The 12,963-nt window shown below is 35.3% G+C and overlaps 1 protein-coding gene, 1 long non-coding RNA gene and 1 pseudogene across 4 annotated transcripts; 1 reads left to right on the forward strand and 2 right to left on the reverse strand.

Moving 5' to 3' along the window:
* Nucleotides 1–1,485: 1,485 nt before the first annotated feature.
* LOC105119484 (organic cation/carnitine transporter 2-like) lies at nucleotides 1,486–2,956 on the reverse strand (annotated as a pseudogene).
* A 1,051-nt stretch (nucleotides 2,957–4,007) lies between these two features.
* LOC105118782 (uncharacterized) lies at nucleotides 4,008–5,983 on the forward strand. 3 transcript variants are annotated; one of them, XR_841023.1, is made up of 3 exons: nucleotides 4,014–4,274; nucleotides 4,754–4,958; nucleotides 5,341–5,983. It is a non-coding gene; the product is annotated as an uncharacterized LOC105118782 (long non-coding RNA). The 3 variants fall into 3 exon arrangements; XR_841024.1 differs by having other exon boundaries at nucleotides 4,016–4,274; nucleotides 4,786–4,958; XR_841021.1 differs by having other exon boundaries at nucleotides 4,008–4,958.
* Nucleotides 5,984–6,730: 747 nt separating this feature from the next.
* Nucleotides 6,731–9,844, reverse strand: LOC105118774 (Transmembrane amino acid transporter family protein). The gene is made up of 5 exons (XM_011016810.1): nucleotides 9,399–9,844; nucleotides 9,072–9,224; nucleotides 7,854–8,057; nucleotides 7,286–7,751; nucleotides 6,731–7,193 (listed from the first exon to the last, which is right to left on the reverse strand). Exons 1-5 carry the CDS (start codon nucleotides 9,817–9,819, stop codon nucleotides 7,070–7,072), a joined length of 1,368 nt encoding a protein of 455 aa, XP_011015112.1. The 5' UTR covers nucleotides 9,820–9,844; the 3' UTR covers nucleotides 6,731–7,069.
* Nucleotides 9,845–12,963: the final 3,119 nt, after the last annotated feature.

The following is a 12,963-nucleotide window of genomic DNA, read 5'->3' on the forward strand; positions in this document are numbered from 1 at the left end:
TGGAACATTTTCAAGCGTAGAAGGGTCTAAAGCTGTGCCAAAACTTACAAAACAATATCAAGATGTTAGCATACAACTTAATTTTAAGAGCCGGGAAAACAATGAATGAAACTCTGACCTGCTAACCAAAAGGAGAATAAAATACCCAGAACACAACATGCTAGAGGCAAGATTGAGATTTTATTAAAGATGAAGTAATGTTACCAACAGGTTCAGGAAGAGGAAGATGCTTTCTAAGACCATCATGCCAGCGGAAATTATAGCAGCCAGAGCCAAGTATGGATTTGCGCACCCGTCAAAACACTTACGTTCAAAGTCGCTCACGAGATCACGCTCAATTCCAGGTAGGCAAGTTATACCAAGCTTCCTTGTTTTCTCTACCCCAGCAAACATGTGGGGGGAATAGTCGATCATAACTAAAGAGAATAAGAGTTAGCTGGCCAGGGATGCAGTAAAGAGAATTTATATAAAGTAAATTTTCAGAAGGGATGCATAGCTGCACACACCATCTAAGATGAAATTTCTAACGACAATCACTAACACTCATCTATTTAATGCAGCGAAGTTCTTATAAAATATTATTCAAATAAAGGTCTGAAACTGCATTCCCAGTAAATAAACTTCTACGCAAAATTCTTGAGTTAGGCAACACTTTAGACAGGACTACAAGGCACAAATGCCAGCAAACAATTTCTCATAATAGTGCTTTTTCCGTAAAGAAAATGTGAAAAACAGAAAAAGTAAATATTAGCAAGAACTGGAAAATGATAGGAAAGTACCGCAACCTGTATGGAATCGGTGCCGTGAAGCCAAAATTGAAGGAAGATGATGCGGAAACCCTGCCATAAAAATCCTCCCCGATATTTGACATTCCATAGCGGGATGATCCATCAGATGCCATGAAAACATTGTGTCCATTTTGGCATAAGCTGACATGTTCATGGGAACCAGGACCAATGTCGTCCACCGCAAGCCTAGGCAAAAAGCAGGATACGCCAAGATCATGGCTATCATCAAAAGAACGTCCAGCCCAGTCAGGGTGAGGAGTGGTGAGTGTGCCGTGTCTTCTATTAATTAGCTGCTGGTCGGCTCCAAGGACCAGGCTGCGTTTTTCAAGCTTTATTATTGATAAAAAGGCACAACCAAATCCATTTACTTATGCAAAATTAGTTGTCGAGTGTGCACAAATTCCTTGACTAGTGTTGACAACTCTATCCAACCTCTAAACCAAATAGTTTTTTTTGGTTCTCTAACACATGGTAATCAGTTTCAGATGTGAAAAAATTGGAGGCCGTCACATAACATGGTGGTAATGGGTAATCAAACAAACAATAATAATAATAATAATAATTAAAAAAAAAAACTTACAGTTTAGAAATGCCCTGTCTGCTCTGCTAAAGCTCTGGGACCGTGACCTCACAGCACCACCATGACACAACTTTTCATTTGTTTATGGCTTTCGAATTTGTACAGTACTGCCGGTGTAAACTTCAACTGTTTAACTAATGCAGACACCACCCTAGCAGTTAAGTAGCTCTCCCTCCCACTACTCTGTACATCGTGATACCAGTAACATAAATACAGAGAAAATAAAATCCCCAAACAAAAGCAATGATGGAGTTCGAATATCATATAGCATCGATTCCATTACACAACGTGATCGGTTTCCTTGCTTTCCTGTTCATCCACGGTATCACATAATTTTGCACCCGTTGTTTCTGGCAACAAACACAGCAGAACTCCAGAAATTATCATCACAATCCCGAACACTCCATATGGAAAAAACTTACCTTTTCTCCCTTCATATATCAACATATGACTGAACACCCAACCAAACATGTGGGATTGCCTTCATATGGAAAAAACTTGCCTTTTCTCCCTTCATATATCAACATAGGACTAAACACAGAACCAAACATGTGGGATTGCCTTTATAGTGATGTAGCCAAATTCCGAATTGTAGTAGGAAATAGCTCTACCGTGAATCCATATAAAAAATCACTGATGAGCAAGCGCAAAAGAACGCTAATAGCTCAAACCCAAACTTTACCCCTTCCCATTTACTTCCAGTTATAGCACAGATGCTGCAGCTTATTCCACTTATTAAGAATAACCGATAACGTGAGTATAGAACTTATCCTGTTCCATTTATCTACAGAGAATAAGAGGATAAAAGCTGGGGGCGCCTCAATTATGGCATTAAATGTAACACTCGGGTAGAGATTGAAACCCAAGTTGCCTAACCCCAACGGAATCCCGTAGGGCACCAAACCAAGGCTGCAGCCAAGTCCCATGATTATCAATATTCTTCTACAAGCCCACCCTTTCTCAAATAGCTTCTTCATTGATGTAAAATAATCATCCTCACCTTTTATTGTTTTAAAGAGATGTTGCCTGAGCTAATTATGTGCTCCAAGTAATCACAGCGGGTTGCGGATGAAAGTTTCTTCAGTACAGCCACTGCTTCTTCATTGCGTCCTTGAAGGAAAAGCCATCTGGAAGACTCGTAAGCAAAGAAAGAAAGAAACAAACTATAAATGAGTCCTGGAAGAGAAGTACATAAATAAATTCTTCTCCATGAAGAGTCCTTGGTAATGTAAGCAATGGCCGGTAAGGACAGAAATCCTAGAGCAAAACACAAGAATGCAACAAAACTAACCCGGCCTCGACAACGTTTTTCCAACTGTCTTCATTAGTAACACAATTATACATGTTCTAATTGATGCACGACCAAATCCGCTAAAGAATCTCAAGGCTGAGTACATCCAGATGTTGGTGGAGAAGGCAGCCAGAGACATGTGTTGGAGGTTGAGGTGCATGCAGTGCTATTGCTGGTACAATGCAATGTTGGGAAAGCATCAGTGAAGACACTGATAAAGACTTGTTGTGCATCAAACATGTAAGCTAATGACACGATGACTGTTTGAAAAAATTGGGCACACCCAAATAAATCCACCTATGCTGTTTTCTATAATGTCATTGACTTGGAGATCAGAATTGTGATTATTAGTTTCATGCTGAGGCGGGGAAGAGTCTGGTTTTGGAGTTGAATCTGCCATGTTGCATGTGGTCTTAATTTGAGGCTGTGAATTGAGAGCTCGAGGAGACTCTGTGACAGCACTGCATGCAATCTGGTATATTGACAATTTTCTTGACAGGTTTCGTAACATAAAATTTACAATATTTCGTTGAAAGATGCTCTTCTTCAACTTTTAACTTCAAAATCCATGCCTCTCCCTCTGTTCAAACTTCGACCTGACAAAACAGAGGGCCATAGTTTATTTATTTATTTTTTCGAAGAAAGAAAAGGAGTTCTTCTGCTTTGCTGCTTCTTTGAAATTTTAAAACTAGAGGCTTCTAGTTTTAATACCTTAAAAATAAGACATGCACCTCTATGACATGTGTTTAGAAAAAGTAAATTTATCCGATCATGCCCAATTAATATGAAAAAAAAATAATTACAATATTACATTATGAAAAATTAAAAAGATATATTGAAAATCTATCTAAATACAAAGGAGATGTTTATTTCTCTTTTTCAAAAAAAAAATTAAAAAAATTTAATTTTTTAATTTATTTTAAATTAATATATTTTTAGTGAATTCAAATTATTTTTTTGATGTAATGATATCTAAAATAACTTTTAAAAAATAAAAAATAATTAATATATATTTTAATATAAAAAATTATCTAAAAAACAACCTATAAAAAAAACCTAACATAATTATTAAAGAAAAAAACTCAGAATTACGATGAAATCACTGCAGTCATGGGATCATTTTAAAAGTGTTACGGTTATTTTGTCATTTTCAAATAAAATGAACTAACTTGTGTCTGGTATTTTCCATTTAATCAAGATGGTTATTATAAAATGGATTTGGATAAATCGCGCTTCTTATATCATTTTTTTCCTTGTCACATTAAATTGTAAAATAAAGTAATTCTTTTGAGGATCACTTTTATGTACGGGAGAGGCAGAGAACGACGTCGGAGGACACTCACGGGTAATCAAACTTGTAGGCTTTAATTTAACGGCAAATAAAATAATTAGACAAGCACCTAAAAAAATTAATTAGACGGTGTCGCTTTGGCACTCAAAGGCCGAAGGAATGGCTAGAAAGAAGCTCCTCCGTCGACAAAGAAACAAACAAGCACGGGGGAGCTCTCACCCGCGGTGAGAGCATGATGCACACGTTAGCAGCACCCCAGCTGAAGAATGAATGTAATGCTGCCTTGAAAGTTGAAATGTTCAGTCAAATCAAACTATTTTATTGGTTAAGTATTGTTGCTCTTTCATATTTATTTTTTTCCTTTCTTTGGAGCAGTATTTGTGTCGTTTTAATCCTCGAAATGTTCATTCTCGCAATTTCTCATCATCTTCATCGCCATCATGCAGTAAAAGATGTCTGCTCTCTCCCTCTCTTTCTCGGTTTTGTCATTGTTAATTACAAGTATTGAGTTAAACCCAGCTCATCATCTTCATCACCATCGTTCTTTGGGTATAAATCACGAGCTGCTAGTATTATGTTGACGTGAGTTGCGATCACGGAGCTTTTTTCTTCTCTGATCATAGCATTTGATGATGGATTCGTTTTTATCTGTAAATTTATTGTTGACAGATTGCACCTCTTCGGGATCAGATATTTTTAGGTCCCTTTTCTCCTAGGGTGTTGTACTTGTTTTTTTTTTTGCTGTGTTCGTGATTTTTAGAACTGATGACCCATAGTTACGTAAATGAACTATTGAATGTCAGGTTTCTTTTTTTTATTCATACGCAAATCACAGTGTAAGGTCTGCTGCTGCTGCTTCTTCTTGATTTCTAGTTGAACGAAGGATGAGAGTAGTGGAGATGGGTGGGGCTCAAACTGCTCAAGAGTTGTTCAACATGTAAGGAGCTGCTAAAGATGACCACACCAGGAAAGCGGATTTGAAAGCTCTGGCTGCCCTCTCACAGCCAGGTTAGATTTAAATGTTAGCATTCATCATTTTGTACTTTATATTCCTTTATTAATGGATTTTAGATGTGGATGAATAGGTCTTCTGTGTACTCTTGATTCAACGTCGTAGCTTGCCAATCGTAAACGCAACTAATTTTCGCTGTGATTCCAGTTCTCCTGGATAGGAGGATGTGCTGAATTCTTATTAATATCAAATCAGTGATGCTTTTCTCTAGCAATATAATACCTTGATTTACCAATCCATTATAGAAATGATGAACAAAAGCAGGCTGAGCACACAAATTGGAGTTTGTGTTTCCAATACAAGACATGTTTAGAACAATAAAGAACAATGCATGTCTAGATCCATTAGATTTTTCTAATTTCAACTCCTGGTGCTTAGGGTATATAGGTTCTTTAGGCGTGATGTGATGTGATGGGCTCGATTTACATATTTGAGTATTCAACCTATGACAACATCCATAAATGTTCATGACAATACAATTGCTGCCAAGAGTTGCTGGAACTTGATATTTCCGTTTTGAAACTGCAGATGAAGCTCTCAGAGCTTTACACCATGCAGGGGCAATCTCGGTGATTAAGTCTATCCCAGATTCCTCTGATGAAGTTGAAATTGAGACATGTAAGGCTAGCTTGCTGAAGAGATTCCAGGATCTGAGATATGATAGTTCGTCTTAAGTAATCGATTCAGGGCATGACCTTTACCAATGCAGGCTTGAAGTACAGTCAGGTCAAAAAGTCATCTGACATCTTGGAGAGATTAGGCTTCACAAGTAATGAAAATACAGTGCATATCTTTTGAATGTAATTTGAACCAAAATTTCCCCATCTATACTCGTGTTTTTAATGCTATGAATCGTAGGGGTTTGTATACCATGAGCTCGTGGAGTGGATATGTAATAGTTGTCCTGCGCAGTTATAATTGTGCTCGTAAGGCTGTGTTTACATTGAGTAGCTTAGTTTGTGACCCTGATGGTTTGCCAAGCAAGTAGTTAGCATTTAGCACACGTCCACCAATTTTTGTGTGTTGACTGTTCCATCATCATCTATGTGCTCGCCTGAAATTGATGTGTTCGTTGGTGCTGGAGTGGATGGATGGATGGATGTGGACTGCTGCTCAGTTGAGCCTTGATTCTATGGAGAGTTTATTGAAAATGGAAATAATGTTATGCTAACCTTGTTCTTTATCTATTAACCCTGTGTAGTTCTTGTTTCTTTGCAAGCTTACACAGCAAATTGTTTCTTGCAAACTACCTTTTTGTTGTATGAAATCTTTTCAATCTTTTTTATAATGGTGTGTGTGTGAATCTGATTCAAGAAAGTTCAATTTATCATCTTACCTACCCTTGGATTTTAGATCCTGGGTCAATGTTTTCTCAAATCCCATGCCAAGTGTTGTAATGAATCAAATGAAATAATCGCATAATTTTTTCAAAACTAACAGCAGATCATGTGCAAAGAAGTACATCAAAACCGGTTGACTGCTATCCTCGCCCCATGTTCAAGACTTTTCCTTTACAAGATCGGTTGCTATGCAACTTAAAATAGTTATTTGGCCTGGACATGAGCACTTTATAAATTCAAACAAATAGAATTAATTTCTATTTCCTGGATTTGAGCTCTTAATACCAGTTGAGATTCAAACATCTGTTTATCTATAAAATAATTAATAATTTTTTACCCAGATACCACGTTCCCCTGTTGGTTTAGCTCACGGTTGATTTTAAAAGCAAAAACTAACGTTTCGTGCTGGTATGATTGTACAGGTGAATCACAAATTCTCCATGGAGATGACTTCAGTGTGAAAGTTTATCCGGGAGTGGGCTATGCCTTCATCGTGGCATTGAATGAGGAAGACATGGTTTGATTGTCTCTTGTGAAGTCATTTCTTACCTGTACATCATCATATACATCTATAGTAAGTGGCCAAGTGGTCTGTTTAGTTTTTAATGCTTGTGATTCATGTTTGTTCGCTATATTCCTTGTTTATACGCAACACCACGGTGATTTAACTGTTGGATTTTAAGGACCCACTGCGAGTATGAAGAATACATAAAACAATACAAGCACCTCGACTAGAAAAACACCGGAAAGGGGGGCGGCTATTACTATTACGTGTTTCTAACCAAACTATAGATGTTTGTTGACAAGGCAATTGTGCTTGTTGCTACAGCTAGAATTATCATCACTGCTGCCGCAATCTTATCTCGTGTCGTTGATATACGGTAAACATCCCTGTAATTCATGAGAAGACAAAAGGAATTATATCGTGCAGGACTGTCAAATTTATACTGCAAAATATCAATTTCGGAAGGAAAGAGCAGTACCTTAACACAATAGCACCTGGGAAGATGAAGGCGAGACACACTGCTGAGGTTGATCCCATGAACTGAAAGAAGTACCATATATTTGGGATTGCAATTGCTGCCAGGTAAGCGAAAACTAGTAATGCAAGAGTGAGGGACAGAAATCGGATGGAATCTGTTGCTAAAAGAGGCTTCCTAGGGTAAAGAAGTTCATCAATGCTTGCCCTCAATGAGAAGTTCAAGAGGGGAAACGCCAGCATGAGATGAAAGGCATAGCTAAGTCTGACAGTGTCATTGAGTAATGCACCGATTGCTGTATCAGAACTCTGGTCAAAATTTACAAGTATGTCGGCCACGATTGATTCCCCAAACAAAAGATACCCAAAAATGCCAATGGTGAAGTAGATGCCAGCACAAAGCAAGAGGGAAATCTTGACTGCTGAAACCATATCAGAAGGTTTCCCGAGCTCGAAACTTATTGGATGAACTGCGCAAGTTCAACGAAGGAACTTGAGAGAAAGAATAAGCAAACAATGCCATGATATAGTCTTTCGACTATATTAATTAAGATACCAAAAGGCATTCTCACCATTAAAATGAAATGTGAAGGCTGTCACAATCACTGGAGCTGCAGTGAAAAGGTCGAAGAAGGAAGTCTTGTTATCTAGATGGGGCAGCAATCTCGGACTTTTGGTTTTTCCTTCAATGAGTGCATAGATTGCCATCACTGAACATATGCCAACAAAAACTACTGCGAGGAGGACTGATATAGCTGAACTGAACCTCAATGATTCTGGAAAAACAGGCCAACCAAAGTGAACAAGCGTTATCCACGACTTCTGCTGGTTATATTGCCAGTTTCTTTTTAAAGAAAAACTCTTCTTAAAAGTAAATTGAAAATTTCCTAGGAGAAATAGATAAGCATGCGGGTAGAAGCAAGAAACAACACGGACTCCACCGCAAGGAAGCTCAAAAGGGAGAGGGAAAAAAATCACTCAGGCAGCTAGCGTGGCAGATGATCTACCATCAAGAAAAGGGCATCCTAAAAATTTATCCAATGAAAAACAAATCAGATAGTAGAATCTTCACTTCTCTATCTTTTCAGAAAAGGAAAAAACATCTATTGCTTTGCTTTCATGTGTCCTTTTGTTTGTCCACTCCTGTCTGCCACGGTAAGCTCTGAAAGATTTTCCTGAGCATTAAATGATCAATATCTTCCTTGGATTCTCTATTCTATCCACCAACAATTTTCCAGCTCAACTTAATGCAATCCTGTTCTCTCATCAATCCTGTAATCATGAAAGAATTTAAGACAAAGGACCAAGGACCTTGTTTAGCGTCTTCTGCTTCCATTAACTGTCCATTACCTTTAACTGTGGATCTCCACCCAAAACATATTCATATCAGGAATTAGCCATCTTTGAGCCTCAGAAGGTATATCGCACCATCCTCCCCTTCTTCTCTACAGATTCAAGAAACAACAATTTCAATCCATTTTCTAGTGGGCACTTCTCTTGGAACCATCAGCCCACCATGTTTCTAAGCTTTCCAGTCACTCTCCTTAACTTCAGAGTCTGTACAAGATCCCTTTCCAGTCCTTTTGGGACGTTGAGCATTGTCACACTATTCTCATCATGATCCTCTAATAAACTAATTTTTCTCCAGATGTTCATTCATAATAATGGTGAAATTAAAACTTGTACAGCGTGGATTTAAGATAACTATGTCTGGAATATATCATCCATGCTCTATATGGCTTGGAACAAGAATGAATAAAAATTAAAAGAAAACTGAAAATTAAACTTACCTACACGCCTGAACAAAACCAGAGGAAGCACAACAAAGATAACAACGAAGAGGAGCGCAAAAGCACGGGAATTCCACCAGTGAATTCCAAACCATTCTTGCAACACGCCCAAGTGCATTGATCCATCATGCACATTCCCTGACAGTACATCCCCTGACAAAAAAAAGGCAGTTAAATTTCAAGAACTGATTGAAGGACTGTTCATTCTTCAAATTCAAGTGCAGAAAGCCTAATTAACAGGGTTGATAAACAAACCCCCCAGTCCCTAATTAAAAAAGACAAAAAATCCTACAACCAAGTTCCTTGCACGCACGCACATACACTTACCAATGATAATCAAATAAACGATCAAGCACCCAAGATTAGTGATCATGACACATATTTGTACAGTCACAGATCCTACCCTCCCAAAAGCCTCCCTCATGACACCAGCATATGTTGTCGACTCCCCAGAGAGTGTATACCTCAACAAGAACTCCACAGAAATATCAACAAGCCATGCAATAATCATAATCAACACTAAGGCAGGTATTACACCTAGCACCTTAAGTGTGGCAGGTATTGACATAATTCCTGCACCTATTATACTAGTTGACACGTTGAACACTGCTCCGTGTACCGATGCACGCTTCTCCCCCTGCTTCCTTTCCGGCAGAAGCGGAGCATGTATTCCAGTGGCAGGCGACATTCCGGGAGGGAATTTACCGGCTAGAAGGATGTTTTTGGAATAAGTTGTCTTGTTGTTCATAATTAAGTTTACAACGTGAGTATTAAAGGCAAGCTGTGCATAATGGTGATGGTTAAATGACCAAAGTGGCGTTGATAGAGATGGAATATGTTTGGTTAGAGTTGGTTAAGATAAGGGTAAGATTGGGATGTGACATGGACCATGGCGGAGGAATGTGGGGTCATATGATTGGGAGAATGATGAATGTGGACCCAAAACGTATCAAGGTTTGAGTGAATCTGGACCTAAAGACAGGTCATGTGCTTTGGTCCTATGATACTGTTCTTAGGTCACAACTCTTGCCTGGCATGCTAAGCTGATAATACCATGATACTTTCTCGGGTGCAAAGACTAGTCAACGAGATTGTCTGAGCTTCTCTGTTTGTTTGTCGAATCCCAAATCAAAACATTTTTTAAAATTAAATTAAATGACAATCTGCTTGAAACCGAGAATGTCTATATTATGTCTTCATGAATGCAATCCAACGTGTTAGAATATATATATATAAAAAAAAAACTACAACCCATTGGATTATGGATCTGAATTTCACTAAAAAAAAAAAAAAACTACAACCCGTTGGATTATGGATCTGAATTTCACTAAAAAATTTAAATATTATTTAATTTAATTTTAAATAATAAAATCATTAAAACATACTAATAAAAAGACTTTCAATAAAAAAGAAGCGGCAAAAAATAGGCTTGAAATCCAATAGGACAAACCAAATAAAGATAAAATTATTTTAAAAAAACAAAAAAAATGATTAGGATTGAATTTAACATAAAGAAATAAAATTGAAAAAAATAAAAAACCATGTGGAAGATTAAAAGAATTAGGATTAGATCTAACATAAAAATTAAATAAAATTAAATATTGAGGGAAGAAATTATAAAAAATCAATCCATCAACAAAATGATTTAAAAACCAACTAAAAATAATGATCAAATTTAACATGAAAAATAAATTAAAAAAAAATTAAAAAAAAAACAATTAAGAGGCTAGTTTGATGTTTTGCATAGCCTATACACAAATCCAAAAAAAAAAAATCATTTTCTCCCAAACTGTGTTGAATCATCGTACATGTGTCATCGAAAAAGAAAAAAATGTCGAGATGAATGCAACGATAGAGTGAAAGGGACGGTACAACAATTAAAGTTAGCTACATGTGACATACGAAGTTAGAAGAGTGGCTATGGGTACTTTACACACACTAGTATTTTTTTTATTTTTTTTAATTACTCAAAACTAAAAATACTCCTAAAACCAATCAACAATCACTAAAAAACCATGGGGAATTACTGCAAGCTCCTGTATGCAAGGCTACAAAAGATGGAATGGTATGGGTAATGTCACAATTTCATTGGTGGATCAAAGATGAATATACAAAAATATCCTTATACATAAAGCATTGGATTATTTTATTTTATGGTTACATTTGTTATTTTATTGTGCATTTACTAATATAATTATCAAATAACTTCACTCAATTTTCAAAAGGCATTCATATTATATAAAAAAATCATTTTATCTTCAAAAAAACATTTTAAAAAGTGAAAACTAGTATAATAATTACAATATTAAAATAAATAATAAAATATATATTGGAGGACGGTAACATCACCCTCAACTTTAGCTTCTTGTTAATATTAAAGGATTTCCAATGGGATATCAATCCTAACTTTTTAAAACACGAAAATATAAAAATATTTTTGTGTATAAAGAATTAAATTATTTTATTTTAAAGTTATATTCGTGATTTTACTGTGCATTTACAAACATAATTATCAAATAACTTCACTTAATTTCCAAAAAACATTCACGGAAAAGAGCATCTTATCTTCAAAAAAAAAAATCAAAAAATAATATAATAATTACACTATTAAAATAAATAATAAAATATATCTAGGAGGACGGTAAGATCACCCTCAAACCTCAACTTTAGCTTTTTGTTACTGATAAAGGATTTCCATGGGACATCAATCCTAATTTTTTATGGGATTCCACGAGGATGAAATACAAGAAACACAAAGGGATCAAAGGTCATTAGAGTCAAGGATCAAAGCTGAGAAAAATGTAATAATACTATTTGATCTCGCAGAGGTTTGCATGTATCTATCCAGGTCCCATTATATCGAAACAGGTTTATTTTTTTAAAAGCTTTGAACTTTTCTACAGAGGAAGAATGGAGAGCCTCCATGTAAATACATTTTAAACTATATATGTAAATAATATCGAGGTGAATTTAACTCATCTAGTAACTCATGTGTATTTTCTCTCGTCTAGTTAATATTACTTCTTTATTCATTCCCCTTGTAATAGCTCGCTCACCTTGCTTCTCACATTTGTTTCTTTGTTTAAACTTTACCTTGTTTCTCACATTTGTTTCTTTGTTTAAACTTTTATATTAAGATATGTGAAAAATACTTGACTAAAAGTTATTTTTAAACAATAAAGTATTTATCAAAAAATCACATAACCAACCCGACATGCCATGATAATATATATATATATATATATGTAATTTCATTATTTTCATAAAAAATGTTTTTGAAATGCATATCATTTAAAGTGTTATTTTTTTTTTAAATACTCTACAATGTATCCTCTTTCTTGTAATTGTAACCTAACAGCAACAATATAGTATTCTTTAAATAAACACCTTTATAGTGATCTTAAAAGCGGATTTAATTTTTTTTTTTTTTTTTTACCAAAGCATCAATCTTGATATAAGTGATTTGTTTAATATATAGACAGAAGTTTACGTATAGTGATCTTAAAAGTGAATTTAAAAAAATATTTTTTTTTTACTAAAGCATCAATCTTGATATAAGTGATTTGTTTAATATATAGACAGAAGTTTACGAGTTATTTGGTATGATAATAGCAATTGTTTTTTAAATAATTTTAATTTAAAAATATATTAAAATAATTTTTTTTTTAATATCAGCATATAAAATTATATATATATATAATTTTTCTTTTAAAATCAAATTTTACCACGTAATATATTTTAATATCAGCATATAAAATAATATATATATATATATATATATATATATATCTTAGCAAACAATACCTTCATCTAGGTACTTGATCCACCCTGCCCACTAAATAAAGAAGTTACATTGGGACTTTAATGGAAATTTAGGTCAATATAGAAATAT

The sequence above is a fragment of the Populus euphratica genome, unplaced genomic scaffold (genome assembly GCF_000495115.2).
Source record: "Populus euphratica unplaced genomic scaffold, PopEup_1.0 scaffold5.1, whole genome shotgun sequence".
In the NCBI taxonomy this organism is placed as follows: Eukaryota; Viridiplantae; Streptophyta; class Magnoliopsida; order Malpighiales; family Salicaceae; genus Populus; species Populus euphratica.